The sequence below is a fragment of the Numida meleagris genome, chromosome 11 (assembly GCF_002078875.1).
Source record: "Numida meleagris isolate 19003 breed g44 Domestic line chromosome 11, NumMel1.0, whole genome shotgun sequence".
NCBI lineage: Eukaryota > Metazoa > Chordata > Aves > Galliformes > Numididae > Numida > Numida meleagris.
Window position 1 is genome coordinate 15574711 of NC_034419.1, and position 16562 is coordinate 15591272.

At 41.9% G+C, this 16562-nt stretch overlaps 1 protein-coding gene across 6 annotated transcripts in view; it reads left to right on the forward strand.

The window, feature by feature from the left end:
• MITF (melanogenesis associated transcription factor) overlaps positions 1-13599 on the forward strand; it is a 101594-nt gene extending 87995 nt beyond the window's left edge. For 4 of the 6 annotated variants that reach the window (XM_021409339.1, XM_021409336.1, XM_021409333.1 and 1 more), the window contains 5 exons: positions 2670-2787; positions 5599-5673; positions 6608-6683; positions 7876-8023; positions 9619-13599. In XM_021409339.1, coding sequence (XP_021265014.1) covers positions 2670-2787; positions 5599-5673; positions 6608-6683; positions 7876-8023; positions 9619-10020 — 819 coding nt within the window. In that variant the 3' untranslated portion in view covers positions 10021-13599. The remainder of the gene's footprint in view (positions 1-2669; positions 2788-5598; positions 5674-6607; positions 6684-7875; positions 8024-9618) is intronic. The other 2 variants (XM_021409337.1, XM_021409338.1) reach the window with 1 other exon arrangement.

Consider the following 16562-nt stretch of genomic DNA (forward strand, 5'->3'; position numbering starts at 1 on the left):
AGCAGAGAACTAAATATACTAATACTCTTAAACTCCTAGACTGAAAGAAAAAAGCATATTTCAGTCCTGAATTAACCTGGTTCCAATTCTGAAGTGATGGAAATTGAGCCATGTTTCTAAACAATAGGTTTGGGGAAAAAATGAACCTGATGCAACAAACACTTTTCATTTGGAATGAGATTTAGCTCTTAAGACACGCAATATTTTACTAATAAGGAATAAATGTCTGTAGACTGAGCTAAGTAGACTGAGCTAAGCAGAGGTAGAAAAAAAAAATTGAGAGGAAACGGTCTAAAGAGACGCAACCTATAAATAGCTGTGCTGAGACTGCAACAAAGGCTGCTATTGTTCCATAACCAACAAAGAATGAAAGGACCAGTTTGTTACATTTGGTAACAGTACTTAATTGATAAGCAAAATCAGAGGTTTATGTGTAGAACAAGCTGAGGGACGTTTCCAAGTACCTCTTAATTGAAGAGGGCTCATTGCAATAAACTGCCTATGGAGGTATTTGTAAACTTTAATACTGGGTCACAGGTTAACCAGCTTTGCTTCTGTGGTGAAAGGTGTCACAAAATGGTCACTGGTTTGCTGAGTGGGTTTTCTACTTAGCAATTCAATTACTAAGTCGCATCTAGTAAAAAAAGTACTTGCTTATGTTGAGTTGAAATGGCAGCTCGTTCATCCAGCTGATAACTTCTAGCAGAAAGCCTTGCAAGTGCATGCTGCTCCACTTCTAAATGTGACTTCCCTGTGGAAGCTGAACCCCCAAAAGTAGGAAAAAGTTGTATTGCAGGAACTGTCACTGAGCACATGCTTGTAGATAAGGGAACAACACAATACATCCCGGGTAACAGAATCCTTCCAGTGAGTACATTACTGAACCTTTACGCAAAAATCCAACGCAGAGTTAACAACTCTGGAGCTTGCATGGGGAGATCACAAACCTATTGTAGCAAGCAGAGTCCATCTTGCATTAAGTCAAGTAGCTTGGTGACCTTGACTGTTCCTCACGTTTCATTATAACCTGACTGCTTTACCCAGGGTTTGAGATGTTAATTTCCTTTTTTTTTTTGAGGAATTTTTTTTCCCCCTGAAATTCCTAATTAGATTTCACGTCTTGATCTGAACTTCAAGTTCTGGGCCTACAAACAAGTCCTTTGTGCTCTCACCGTACTGAGGAGCATGAATAGAAAAAATACATCCAAGTCAGAAGGCTGTATGACGCTATTGCTGCTCCTCTGTCACGGTTGTGTTGAGGGACCAAAAGATATGGGGGTGAGCCTTGTAGAACAGTGAGTGCGGTAACGGTCACAGTGGCATTAATGCAGGTGTGCCACAACAAGGAAGGACCATAGTGAAGGACAGCTGGGACCTTAGATTTATTAGATGTGTTTTTAATACATAATTCTGTATTGTATTCGAAAGCTAAGGGGAGCTCATGGATTTGTAGCGCTAGATCTTGGTGAGAATTCTGGTACTTTTTTCCCTCTGTCACTGAAGGACTTCATTTTTGCTGCTGGCCACTGTCTGTTTAGGATATGCCTTGACAAATCTCAGCGTGTCTTCTAGGTGATGGTGCCTTAATGAATGCATATCAGCTTGCTTTCTTATGGTGGCTCTAGATGACAGATAAGTTTTCTTATGTCTCGATCTGGCAGGGACTGTCAGTAGGAGTTTAATAGTCTATGCTGTGACTCACTCCATTGTATTCCACAGCGTTATTTACATGGGTGTAAAGTTAATAGTCTAATCTCAGCAGGATCAGTGTCTCAGAGGGACTGGTTTTCTTTGCAGCAAAGATAAGTGTTGCCACTCAGATAAGATATGAAAATGTTTTACACCTGTCTTCTCAAAACCTAGTTTGAAAACAAAGAGTAGACAGGTAAAATAATCCACTCAGGATAAATGTAAATTTCTTTAGGTTTACATTGTAATGGAAAGGGATAGTTCCGATAAGTCTTACTGGAATAATTACTTAGTATTTCTTCATAAATCTATTTGTTCAAACATTCCGAAATACGAATAACGGAATGAATGAGTAATTGAAGAAACGTAATGTCAGAATCATCTTCCTCCAGCCAGTTTGTATTTTTGTTAAGCAAGGTGAAAAGCAAATTGACTTAAAACTTACGAATGTTTTCTGTGTAAGTAGCTTTCAAATCACACGAAGAATGTGATGGATGAATAGCATCTTCTGACAAGCATGAAACAACTTGCTAAGCACATCAACTCGTGTGTTACTGGCAAAAAGGAGACATCCTCTGCGAGCATTCTGTAGGCTCTTTCAGATTTTTTGTGTAAGAGAAGTGATGAGGGTAGAGTACACTGCAAGATAAGGGGGAACAATACAGCATTACTGTCAGCCAGTGATACCTCTTCTTTCTTAAGACTTTTTGTAACTTCAATTGAGCTGTGCTTCCTTGCTTTTAAAAAAAAAAAAAAAGCAATGCGTGCACATTCTTCGGAAGAGAGAACAGAACTTTCCCAATGTAGGTAGTTTATTCCTCATGCCCATGCATTATGCATAATTGTTGCTGACCTTATTGCAAACTGTTTGCACATGGAAAAGTGCACAGATTTCTTAACAGACGTTAACTCATTTCTTCTGTACAAAGCTTTTTATAAGGGCAAGCCAAATGATCGTTTTCCTTGTTTATCTTTTCCAGTTACCGGTGTCTGGGAATTTGATTGACCTTTATGGCAACCAAAGCATGCCTCCTCCAGGACTTAACATCAGCAACTCATGTCCGGCTAATCTTCCTAACATAAAAAGGGAGCTCACAGGTAAGTACATCTCAAATACCACCTTGGAAGTATGCTGTAATTGTTTTGAATTCAAGTGATTCTGAACATAATTTCTGTTACAAGAAAGAAAATGTGGATGAAAAGCTATGTTTTCCTTTGTAGTCAGTTTTTTTTAGCAGATATGGCAGTACAGTGGTATTTGTTCTAGGTATGGGTTCACTGTGACAAATTAAGACAAAGTCCTTAACTATTACAGTCAGATCTGCACGTTCAAAACATTGTGTCATAGGAAACTTGCATGCAACTCTTGCGGAGCTCTCTTCTAGTTCGAACTTATTTCTTCTATCAATGTTAAACTTCGTTAAAGTTGACAGGTGGAGTCTCTCTGGGATTCATGCTGAGGAATACAGCACGGTGAGGCTTTCTTCTAGTAGGGGACAGTAATGAACAAATAATGAACAAATTTTGTAATGTGAAATCTGGGCAATGTAAAATGTGGCTCTTATGAGAGAATATTTGCTTTAAATCGAGGTGAAAATGAAGTGTCCTCTGAAGTTCTTGTCACATCATTTCTTTCAGTAGCAAAGCTGATCTCAAAACTGCAGGAATTGAGGGGAATAAAGGGGGACATTACTTAGCTTGAAGGATTAGCGGGGAAGTTCTATGTTCCCAAGCCTATTTTATTTTTTGCTGTTTTGCTTTGCTTATAGATGAAAGGATGTAACCACATGTAGGGTACAATACACAAAGCAAACTTGTCCGCAAGAGATAAATGGAGATCTGTTCTAGAACCAGTGACGAAATCACCTTAATACCCACAAATGGCTGTTCTTAAGCCCAGCTGAAAGTCATGCTATATGCTGACCTGGTAGAGGCAAAGTTTTCTTGTCTATCTTCTTTCAGTTGTGAAAACTCACAGGCTGACTCAGTTGCAGAGCAGGTTCTGGTCAGGAATTAGTTTAAGTAGAGCAATTTTAATAGCCCAGGAGTCAGCTTCTCAGGAGGAAATGCCACATTTCTGAGCTGGTGGATATTTGCGTTTATGTAACTGCTCAGAATTTGAGTTCAGCACCAAAGGAAGATACACTAACTGCACAATGACTTGTGGCAGTTAGAAAAACTTCATCATCATATTGAACTATGTTAAGAGGAGGGTGGGTGGGGGTGAGATCTACTCAACGTCCTATATTACACACAGCTTAATTGCTCCAGTTATAAAAAGTTACAGGTGGCTGTAGACTACGAGCTAAATGCCCAGCTTGCCAGATGTCTAGGCTGGTGGATTGACTGCAGATAATTGTGTAAGGCTTGGGGTGAAGAAGGTAGAAAAAAGGGGAAATTAATGGGCAAAGTGGTCTTGTGGAAGTCCTCTGTTAGTCAAAACAGACCTTGAACGTAAAATGTCAGTGTTCTGCCTTCACTTGTAAACAGAAACAATTTAGATGAATGGTTTTTCTTTTCAGAACATGTGGTAGCAGATTACATTTAACTTAGGAGAAGTTTAGTAATTAAACTCAAATTTAACAGCAGTAACTTTGACGTTGATCTGGCCAAGCCTTTGACTACTGATAGTGTTTTTCTGATGGCTAGTGACTTCTAATATCCATATGTTATTGCTGACGAAAGTCTAGGTAAGAAAGACTTTTCTGTACCACAGAAGTTTTCTACAGAGACTGAAGTTTAACCTGTACACGTACAAGTGTGGAATAGCTTTTGGTTCTCCATTTCTTGGTAATGCTGTTGGAACTAAATTGGAGCTAGCTTGCAATATTTAAATCTAGCATTTCTCAAAAACCTTTCTTTATCTTACTGTGCAAATATCAAAATGATAAAGAAAAAAATCAATTCTATTATCCCAGCATCTGATGTTGATTGTTGTGAGTTGTCAGCTGTAGTTACTGAAGCATTTAATGGGAATCCTGCTCAGCCTCAAGTGCGGTTTCAATCAGTTTTGTCCTTACAAACCTCATGTCTGGTTTCATGCAGCAATGTCAGAATAAGCCCGGATTTCATTAAGACATGCCATAATCTTTCAAGCTTTTTTGGGAGCCCTGCATAGAGGAGCATATGCCTTGTTATAGTGCACGTAATGCTGGAGTAGTCAACTTTCAGTACTCCAAGGGAAACGCTGCCAGTTACTGTGGATTGGATGGGATCTAATCCGTATTCCATAAAAAGAAAATAGTACATGAAAGAATCTTGCTTGAGTGAAGGCTTAAGGATTTCACCTTACCTTTTTCAAAAGTTAAAATAAATAGAATAAACATTAAAGAAGTTGAAATTCTTGGAGAAATGTAAGACCAAATGAGAACTGAAAATACAGCATTTTTAGTAGGTCACTTAAGTTATACCTTCTGTGTAGTGGTGACGTGCATGCATATGCCATGAAAGGGCATAGCCTCAATTCCAATGAGAAGAGCTTCTGACTCCTGGCTGCTTCACATCCTGTGCTGGGAGCAATGCAATAAGCATGTTGTTCCTCTAGTTCAGCTTGTGCAGTACGTAAGCATGTTGTCTGCATGTGTACGTGGGAGAAGGTATGTTGGATTTCAGCAGCATGTAGTGTCCTCAAATGCCCTGCTGAATCAGGGCCTCTGTGGGAAATGTTCTCATCATGAAAGTCAGCATAGGAAGTGTGGGAATGGAAGCTCTGCAGGTACAGGGGTTAAGCTGAATACCAGCACTGAGTTTTAGTAAGCACGACTTGTGTTACAGGTCCTCCTCACTTCTCGGGGAGGGTGTAATGATTTATTTGACAATTATCAATCAGCCTTCCTTCACAAATATTTCACAGACTGAAGTGTTGTGTTTGAATTACTTTAATTCTAATTACTTCATTCACATGCACAGCATGTATTTTTCCTACAGAGTCAGAAGCGAGAGCATTGGCTAAGGAGAGGCAAAAGAAAGACAATCACAACTTGAGTAAGTTTGATTCTTCACTTTTAACACTAATTTTAGTAATTATTTCTGGCTTTTTTAAGTATTGAAATGCTAGGTTTTTACATCCAGATGAAGCGCTCCATGAAGTTTGTAGTTGTGGTTCATTATGTTATTCCCATAAATGAAATATCTCTAATCCTCATAAACAGTGTGCTTAAAACTGCTATTCAATTTTTACTTTTTTTTTGGAAAAAAGTTTAATTAGTGGTCTAATTCCAAGGAGGGTTCTGTTTGTTTGGACTTTTTCAAAGCACGCACTCAAAGACGTTGCTGTCAGCAGAGGCACTGGGAGCAGCATCTAATCCAATTGCTTTTAACAAATTCATCTTGCACAATTTGGCTTTGAAAAAAAATATATGTAAAATTTAAGATATATGGTCAGTTGATGACGTTAAACATCAGTGGGCATCCTCAGTGTGACGTATGTGTATTGAAAGAGTGTATATTGTGGTTTCACTGTTCATTCCAGGGGAGTTGGACTAGATGGCCTTCAGAGGTCCCTTCCAACTCTAAGGATTCTATGATTCTACATAAACAAGTCTATATTTTGTGTCCCTTTTTCCTGCTTTGGGATTTCCTTGAGTATATGAACTTCTGTCTCTGTATTTTGTTATACTTTTCCCTTGGAAAACATACACTTCTCATTCTTCTTGGTGGAGTCCTATGCTAACAGCCATCGTATTTTTAGAGTCTCATTTTAGATCCGCCGCTTCAACAGTCCCACACTTTTAAAGTACAGACAGAACTTCTGCTTTAGTGTGTCCATGTGTAGGAGAGCAAAATAAATTACTATGCCACTGGGTTTCAAGCTTCAGGCAACAATTTCAAAGGAGTTTAAAGAACTCTTTAATGAAAAGCTTCATACTTTGTAATTAAGTGAATATTACTTGTAACATTTGTGCTGTTTTTCCTGAAGTTGAACGAAGAAGAAGATTTAATATTAATGATCGTATAAAAGAACTGGGCACCTTGATACCCAAGTCAAATGACCCGTGAGTATAATGTGCCCTATGGGTTTGTGGGAGGGAGGTGTTGAAAGAAAAAAGAAGTCTTAGGGGTGAGAGAAAAAGTTTTAAAATGTAAAAACACTAGTAAGTGTTTGTGGTAACTTCCCAGAAAGGCAGGCTGCAGCTTTTTTAGGTAATTTTAGTGACTTGTCTGAACTTTTACCTAATCCTGGTTCAATAGCAAGGAAGCCTCCTTGCTCCAAAGCTTGAAAAAGCATCACTTAAGCCAGAATCACTGAGACTTTGGGGGAGAACTTCCATTATTTTTAACTCACAGCTAATTCCTTAAAGAGGCTCTTTAGCCTCCTCTAAGGCAAGGCAATATTACGCATTATCAACCTACAGAACGGGTGGATCTTTGCTCTGATAATCTGTACTAAACTTTATTTTAAAAAGTCAACGTGGGCGAGAAGGTGATGCAGGCAACCTCTGCATGTGGTGGGAATTGTGTGGGAGAGGCAATATGGGAGCTGTGTGCCCCTCAGTGAAGGAGCATCACACCTCAGCTGCAACCTGACATTTACGTTTTTAGCAGGAGTTAAGTTTAAAACTCTCAGATTCGCTGCTGTGCTGGACTTTTTTCTTCCTGCTGTAACACAGCTGTGATACAGTGCCACCAGGAGGATTACTGCATGCTGCTGCTTGCAAGCTGGAGGGCCTCGGGACTTTCTTCTACAGGATCACCAGCTCATAAATGGTCCTTTATGAATGCAAGATCTCCTGCAGTCTTTTAATTACTGAGCTGCAATGAGGCATCACCCATAGAGATCAGTGTGATTTCAGGCATCACTCATAGAGAACTGTGTGATTTTTGAGTGGTGTATTGTGGTGCTTCTTTGCTGTTGTTGTGCAGAGGACAGGGGAAGGAGCTCTGGGCTTCATCTGCTGCATGCAGTGCTGGTCCCAGAGCAGAGGACGGGGGCTGTGGGAAGCCCAAACCTCTCAAGCAGTGCCTGGGCTCTGTGTTCTACAGCTGGGACCACGCTCACTGTGGTTTGCCTTGCAAGAGCTGTGCTCTGGCCCCCTCTAGCGCATTTCAAAAGCCTTCTGCATTCATTGGCTTGGCAGGAATGTTATATAACGTGAGGTGTAATGCTAGCTGCTGATATGAAGGTACTGACTTCCACATGAAGTCTCCCTGAGAGCCTTAGCTTTTCCTTTTGTGTTGATTTCAAAGGGATATGCGCTGGAATAAGGGAACTATTCTAAAAGCATCAGTGGACTACATCCGTAAGCTGCAAAGAGAACAGCAACGCACAAAGGAACTTGAGAACAGACAGAAGAAATTGGAACACGCCAACAGGCATCTGCTGCTCAGAATACAGGTTTGCTGATAAATAAGTTGCAAATGCTCTTGATGTTGTAATGTGTGGCTGCAAATAGTTGTGACTGAAGCTTGTTAGTAGGAATTTGGGCTAGGGGGAGCCACCATTCTAATTAATGGTAACCAGTGCTGAGACGCATGCAGAATTTTTACAGAACAAAGCAGGATCTGGTAGTTTTCAACAGTAAAAATGGAAATCACGCACACAAAAGCCAAACGTACCAGACAAACACCTGAAGCCCTCTGCAGGCAGGTTGCTGTGTGCCAGGCTGGCTACGGGAGAGCCCTGAGCCACAGTTAATCCACAAAGCAGATAACGAAGCTAGAAATACCTGAGAGTCAAGTGTGGCAGCAAACAGCTTTAAAATAGAACAGCCTGGCATGAGCTTCAGCATAGCTTTTGTACTTCGCTGAGCAGTCTGTTTGCTCGAGTGAGAAGATAAAGAAACATGGCCCTTCTGGAGGGCAACATCAAGCAGTGGTATTTCAAAGCTAAGTCAGATCACTTTTCAAGCATCTTTCATCTTCCTTTTCTTTGCCCGTCTGCTCTGGCTCCCTCTTCAATCAAAATAATGTAAAAAAACCCAACCCTTGAATAATGGGAAATATATCTGCCAGCGAATAACCTAAAGTCTGCGTTTTCCCTTTTTGTGTTGATTTTGATTAAGCATGGAATAAGGAAATCCTGTGTACTCTGATTTTGGCACATTATCTGATGGAATTGCTGCTTCTTCCACTTTCTCTGATCTTACAGCGTGCCATTACGAGCTTGTTGTCTTAGCGTGGAAATGGAAAGAGGCTATTAATCAGCCTCAGTGATAAGAATATCCAGGAACAGTGCAATCACAACAGTGATTGTGACTGCTTAATGTAATGCATAAGTAGAAGCAAAACATCTCTCTTACTACCATATTTGAAAAAGAGCACTTAAGTGAATTATTTTATTATCTGTCTTCAGTCAAATCCATCTATGATTAAATGGGAGAGTGGGCTTTAAGCCTTACATAAAGTTTCAAAGAATCATCCTGGTTGTATGTGAAGTCTAAAGCCTTCCTATGACTTTACTGTATACTTTTAGTGCAAGGGTAATGTTGCTCAGTTTTGTCTGACCTCTTTGCTTTCCCCTTTTTGAGAGCTTCAGGGTGAGAAGTGTCCATTGCAGTGCTGCAGCAGGAAGTAGCCACCTCATATGGACAAACTATACTTTCCCATGCAACTTTTAAAAAGCACGTAGCCTATGTTTCTGCTATTTCAGTTTTATCAGCTCCTTTGATGTCAAGATTCTGTACCCTGACGCTGGTTTGAGAAGGGGCTTGAGGGGGAATGCATCTGTCCTGCAGGGCATTGAGGTAGATTCTGAGAACTGTGAAGGACCTGTGTTTGGTAGTATTCATCCAGCTCTTCAAGAGAATGTTATTTGGATGAAAACCTGCAGGGTAGGAGTATGCAAGGTGCAAGTGTTTGCTGCTATTGGAAAAGGAGGAAACAGTTTGTGTCCAACAGAAGAAAACTGTAAGTCACGTTACACAAGATCATCAGATGACAGATTTTGCATTCAGATTTTTGTTTTAATTTCTCCTTTATCCTCCTTCCCAGGAACTTGAGATGCAAGCTCGGGCACATGGACTGTCCCTTGTTCCATCCACAGGCCTTTGCTCCCCTGATATGGTCAACAGGGTCATCAAACAAGAACCTGTGCTGGACAACTGCAACCAAGACCTCATGGCGCACCACACAGACCTGTCTTGCACTACCACCCTTGATCTCACTGATGGTACCATCACCTTCAGTGACAACCTCGGAAATGTGACTGAACCAGCTGGCACTTACAGCGTTCCTGCAAAAATGGGATCCAAACTGGAAGATATCTTGATGGACGATACCCTCTCCCCCGTAGGAGTAACTGACCCACTGCTTTCCTCTGTGTCTCCCGGAGCATCGAAAACGAGTAGCAGGCGGAGCAGCGTGAGCATGGAGGACACTGATCATGCTTGTTAGCAAATACTTGGCACACCTTTCATAAACTGCTTTGGTTCTTGATCAGTAGATTAAATATTTTGCCTTTTGTAGAATTTTTTTGATTTTTTTTCTTGTGCTTCATCAGTAGCCCAGTGTGTGCGTGTGTGTATATATTATACATATAGGATTTTTTTTAGAATTTTTGTGAAGAAACTTGTATATTCTATTTTAAAACTACCAATGCCTCCAATTATATTGTACAGCATATGTACAGTATCTGTGAACTGGATTCGACGAGAACTTTGAACTGGTCAAATCTACTCAAAGCAATAGAATTACAAATGAAGAGTCTGCTTCTACTGGTGGGGGAAGAGGGAGTCATAGAATTGTAAATGCAACCTATTTACGTGGAGACAAAATGTAAAGTTAAAGAATGTAAAGATACCAAAAAAGAAGTCCAATTTGTAATTGTATTGATTTAATAGTGCTGCCTTAAAGATACAGTGTCTCTCAAACTTTGATCCTTGTAGACAAGTGTTTAGGGAAGAAAAAAAGCAAACCACTCCATTCCATTTGGAATACAAATAATAACAGAAGTATTAAGAAATCCTGATTGTGTTGATGGTGATACAAAAAGCTCTTGCTGAAAAAGAAATAGAAATTGCAGGGAGATGTGAGTCTCTTTCTCAGAGTGCTCTTTTGTTTTACTCTGAGCTGATTTGGGTTTTCCTTTTGATCACGGTACAACTTTCTTTTAGATTTTAGTTTTGTTTTGTAACAAGCATTGATGACTTGCCAACAGTAAGCCAAGAAAGGAGCACTATAGGTTGGTATACACTCTTTGGACAATAACAATTGATAGGTTTTATCAGCTGGGCACATTACGTTGTACATATCTAATTGGCTTTTTTTTTAAATTGCGTTGTACAGTTTATTCTGATTTGCATGGGTTCCTCAGTTATCTTCAACCTTTCGTTTTAAATATATTTGTATTTCCTTTGTAAGAATTTGCCTCTTAATATTGCAACATTTCTTTTTGACATTTTAAAAACTCATTGGAAGTTTTCTGCATTCTTTGTAAACACTTGAAAGGAAGCTTTTATGCAGGGTTCTGTGTTTTAAGAGAGATTTTGAGAATATTTTGTATATTACAGTCTCACTTTGAAAATGTTTTTAAACACGTTTAAGGTAGAGTTCAAATGTAGATTAGGTAATAAAACAACTTGTAGAGAAACTGAACTTACATATTTATTTTTAGTGATACAGAAAAAGTAGTAATATGCTTGGAAACATAACTATGTAGTTGATATACCCGTCATAGTAATTTGTGTTCTATTTCAGCACTGGCGCTGACATAAAAAAAAAACAAACAAAAAAAACCAAAAAAACAAACAAAAAAAAAGAGTAAATTACTGTATCTGCAAATAACTGTTACTTGATAACAATGTTATTAATTTTTAACATGCAACAATGTTGTAAAAGTAGTTTGGTGCATTATCTACTCAAGTGTAGTCCTATGCAATAACGGTAGTTATACTTGTATTATATCAAGCCTAGATGTTTTACAGAGATGACGTATGGTGTTATGAGCTAGACTGGTTGAATGGATTTCTCAATAGCAGCCTACAATTGACTTGCAAGTGGCAGGCAAGCATATCTCATTCAGAATGAAGTGCCTTAAACTCTAGTTGTAGTCTTCCCCGACTAGCACTGACTGAAGTGTGACATAGGAGAGAGCGAAGGGTGATGTTTGGAGGAGGTTGGAGTGTAGCATGGTGCCTACGTGTAGAAAACAAGAGCTTCCTGTTCTCCTTTGTGCTACACTGGAAATGATAGAGAATAAAAAAAAAAAATTAAAAAAACAAAACAACAAAGCAGTTAGTGACTTGAGTGCCAGTTTGGCAGGCTCCGTAAGGAAACTGTGGTCACAACAGTTGCAGTGTTCAAAACTTCAGTGTGAATTGGCAGGGATGGGGCAGCCGAGGGCAGCGCCTCAAGTTCTGTAGCCATGTTGGGGCTCGCTGAGCTCTCGGGTGAGCGTTTCCCTACCAAGGCATCCCTGGAGCGCCCGGCCCCACGCCTCCTGGTGCTGGCAGCAGTGGTCGCGGGGCTGGGCAGGGTTGCAGCTTTCCATGATGGTACTTTGTGGTCCGCACGCGTTGCTCTGTCCTTGCGTTAGCCTGGATGCCACCGTCGGGTTGTGGCTTTTTTGAAGGAGGAGCTGGAGTGAGATGATAATGGTGCCTCACCCCAGAGAGCTTTAGGGAACTGTGTCTTTCCAAGGGTGAGTGAAGCTCTGGCCCAGGGAGGATGAGCTACAGCTACAGCCATCCGGGTACTCAAGGCAGGAGGTGCTCTGTTTCTGCAGCTCCAGGCCAAGCGTGCAGGCATGAGCTTCTGGTGTTGCAGTTTGCTAACGGTGACAGGTGAAGAAGATCAGGGCTGTGACATGCTTGTGGCTGTAACACAGGGCTGTGTTACCCTTCCTGCTAAAATGGGACTGCTCTGCAGCGTTGAGTGATGAAATCAGGGTGTGCTCGCATGGGTGTAGAAACTGAAAACCACTGAGTATATTGAATAAGGCTTTTGGTTTGATGTCTCTGCTGGTCATTCAGAAATTGAAGTCTAAACTGTGGTATGTAAATAATCTGTATGCTTACATGAAACCACTGGTACTCAGCGGCAGCCCTGACTTCTGAGTTTTGGCTCTGTGCTGTGCGGAGGTGAGATGGGACTCAAAGCCACTGTATCAAGAGCTGTTTTTCTTGCTAAAAGTGACTGTGGCTGGTGCAGCCATGTGTTCTGTGTGTCGTGTTGCTCTGGGGTAACACGCAGCTTAGCTGTGACAGTTTGCTGTTCACCCCCCCCCATTTCTGTAGGCCACAGCCCTCTGAGCTTTCTCATTTTTGAGTGGAGACATGCTCCTTGTACAGTGGGGACATCTCCAGGAGATGCAGACCTTTGGGTGCTTGGTGATGTCATCCCCCTTTTGTGCATCATGGAACGTCTGTGACTTGATATTTTATAGGGGATCTGGTGCAGAGGGCAGAAACAACAATTAGATGCAGGGAGGGCATTAACAAGATGGAGAGAGATGGACAGTTGTTGTTGCCCCTCTGATGACATTGTCATGTGTGACACTGGGCCCCAGGGGGTGGGGTGCCGACCAGTTCTCACTTTGCCAAAGCCATGCAACCACCAGGAACGTGCAGAGCACCGTGAAGTTCTTCCTTTCTGCTTTTGGCCTAGAAAGCAATATTTAACTCTTACAACCTGTAGAAGCAAAAAAAAAAAAAAAAAAAAAAGGTACGCAAGGAAAGCACAAAGCACAAAATAATGCACTTACGTTTATATTTGTTTGACATAAAATGCACTGGGGGGGAAGCTGATGTTGATAATAGTATAAATACCTATATTTCTTGAAAAAGTGACATTAATTACTGCCTCTTGCTATAATGCTTGGTACTGTAATGTTGATATTCATCTGCTGTTGACTGCAGCAATAATTTGTGTATGGTCCATAGCACTGTAAATTATGGATCAATATTAATGTATCCAATGAAATAATTTGAACTGTTGTTCTTGATAGATGGATTAAAGCATTTGGTTTTTCACATACATGTGTGTAAGCCACTCGTTTTCTGTGTAAGTGAACCTTGTTGATTTCTTTGTGTGTTCCAAAGTCCCAGCCGTGCTCCTGTGTCCGTGGCCTGACGGTGACGTCTCCATGTGCCCGGTGTCACCCTGTGCCTCTGGCTGCACCAGGGCTGTCCAGTTGTGTGTGTATTGCTGTAGCACCAGGGGTGGAGCTGTGGAACAGACCCCACTTGGCCTTGGGAAATACGTGCCAGAAAGCAGCGTTTAACTCCAAAACCTGTCTACCAGATCAACCCAAAGTTACGGCTGCCCAGCATAAAGAACAAAACATGGATACATGTCATTCTGTCTGTCCCCTTTCCTGGGCTCTTTTGCCTCATACCCCAAGGGGCTGTCTGCCCAGACCACCACCACCTCCAGCTGCCATGTGCCAGGTGTGGCCTTGGCGAGGCCTTGGAGCACCCACAGCTGTCCCACTGTCCCTGCTGTTGGGTCACCTCCCCTGAACCAACCTCCTGGGTCATGCCTGGAGCTACAGCCAGCGCTGGTGAGGAGATGATATTTGTTTTGTCTTCCACCCTCATTACTTTCCTGTCGCAGATGTTGCTCTCATCCATTCCGATCCTGTTCCTCCACAGGCTGTGCTCACACCGTGCAGTCCTCACCATCTCTGTGGACGTTGCTGCAGCAGCAGGTGTAGCTAATGTGTTGTCTCAGGGCTTTCGAGCCCCAAATATACTCAATTACAAGAAAATGAGCAGAACTTTTGAAATTGGCCTCTTGAAAATCCACTGTCTATTTAGGTATATGAAATGCTTGTTAATTCAAGTGAAATCAATTTAAAATGTTAATTCGCGAACAAGTCAGTCCCCCTGACTTTGCTAGGAAGAAGCAGAAAAGCACTGCACGCTCTTTGCAGGGGATATCTGAGTTAGAGACTGTGAGTGCTTCCAGCAGGCTCTGTAGGGCTGTCTCGTTAGAAGTTCAGGGCGGTGTTGGGATGTGGCAGTTTGGTTCTGCAGCAGTCAGTCTGGTTGTCAGCAATCTGGGATGGTGATTCTGGGTTAAGTTTGAGTAGTTTGGTGTATTCTGGCTTTCATGAGGTCAGCTCTGTCTGTACTGCGTTTTGGGAGTACATTTCTTGCTGGTGGTGGGAGCAGCTCTGCTATCTTTGTGCATTGTGGCTGGATTGCAGGACCGTGAGAGAAGTAGCAAATAAACGTGGCTGGGGTGATAGCTGTAACAAGTTGCTCGGTCTATTCCAGTGAAAGATGGTGGCAGTGCTCATTAGGAGCCTTTTATTTCCTTTGGACAAGCCTGAAAAATTCTGTACAGGGGATGACAATGGATGAACTTGCCAACACAGGTAGAGTCTGGCTTGCAGGGAAGCCCAGCAGTGGGCAGCGTGGTGCTGAGCTGCAGGGCTGGACAATGCAGTGCTGCATCCCTGCGTCATGCTTTCCTCCCAAGGGACTGCCTGGTGTCCCCGCTGACCTATTTGGATGGAGTGCTGGACATTAATTAAAGCAATGGGGAACGGTGGGTGTGCAGTTTTAACGAGAGCGGCCTTCCTTCGGTGGGCTCTGAGCACAGTGACGATGCTGGCTGTGTCTCAGTGCCTGCAGACCCACAGCATCTCCTGCAGCTGCTGCTGTGCTCGGAGATATTTGCTCAGACAATTTAAATACATTTAGCCAGAATCTTTCTGCATCTGTTCCAGACCCCTGGCCTTATCCCTGTTCTACACAGGGTATGTTGAGCACTGCTATTGATAGGCATCAGTAATAACCATTGGACAGTCAGTCGTTAACAAGTATCAGAGCTCTGAATGCAGCTAAGGAGCAGTTTGCAGAGCAGACAGATGTGGCAGAAGTGGCTTCAGAAGATGCACGTGGGAAAGGATCCCTTGCTCTCCCACCACTGATGCAATGTTGTGCAATCAGCTCAGTGAAGAACCTGCATCGAGCAGAGTGCAGCTGGGTCCTGCGCGGCTTTTTGCCTCTTGGAGCAATGCATCATGGAAGGTAATGGGAAAATAAGCAGAGATTTTAGGTTTGATGATAATAGTTCAATTTGAAAAGCAGGAATTTAAAGCTGAATAAATGAAAAAAAATTGAATTCATACTAGACGCACACATGCATTCCAAACAATGAGGTATATTTTAAAAAGTCCCTGCTTTATTAATAACACTTTCTGCCTTCTTCCCTTGATCTTGCAGTGACAAGCCTGGCAGAGGCACTCTTTATCAGATGCTGAAGCAATTTAGTTGCTGTCACATGCCTTTCTTGATATATGCGTATTAGTCACACAGCCTTTTTATGTTTTTTAGCATATTTTAGTATGTAATTAAAAATGTGACTGTCTGCTGCTAAGCAACCAAGCATGTCAGAGGTTGATTGTATTCTGTCACCTGCAGCAGGAGGAGGATAAAATAATAATCAGGTATTGGTTTTTTCAGTCTTAACCGTGCTCCAGCTCCTGTGATGTGTTGTTACACACACGCTGACTCCTGAGGACCCACATGTGGGGACAGCTGGCAGTGACCCACAGCCATGTCCCCGTCACGAGCGTCAAATGGCTCTTAGATGTTGGGCTCCTGGTGGGTATGTGAGTCGTGGCTCTTTGGGTTCCTTCCTGTTGGGCTGTGTGGAGTGGCTACTTGGGGCTGGAGCGCTAAGTGCCTTTGGGCCTCGAAGTGTTCACAGCGAATAACTAAAGTGGATGTTCATCTATCTGTCTCTTGAGCACGTGCACATATACACGTGTGTGTGCTGGGTGTAGCAGCGGAATCATTATTCTAAAACAGTTGTCCAGTTTTAGTAGCTTTTATTACTTCAGCAAAACAGAATCCAGCGCGTCAGCACAAACTGATAAGACAGAAGGAAACAAACAAACAAAAAATAATGCCGTAAATAATTCAAAGGCTGTTTGTGGATTATGATTCCTTTGATTCAACCTCCAGGGAGAAGGATGACATTGCGTT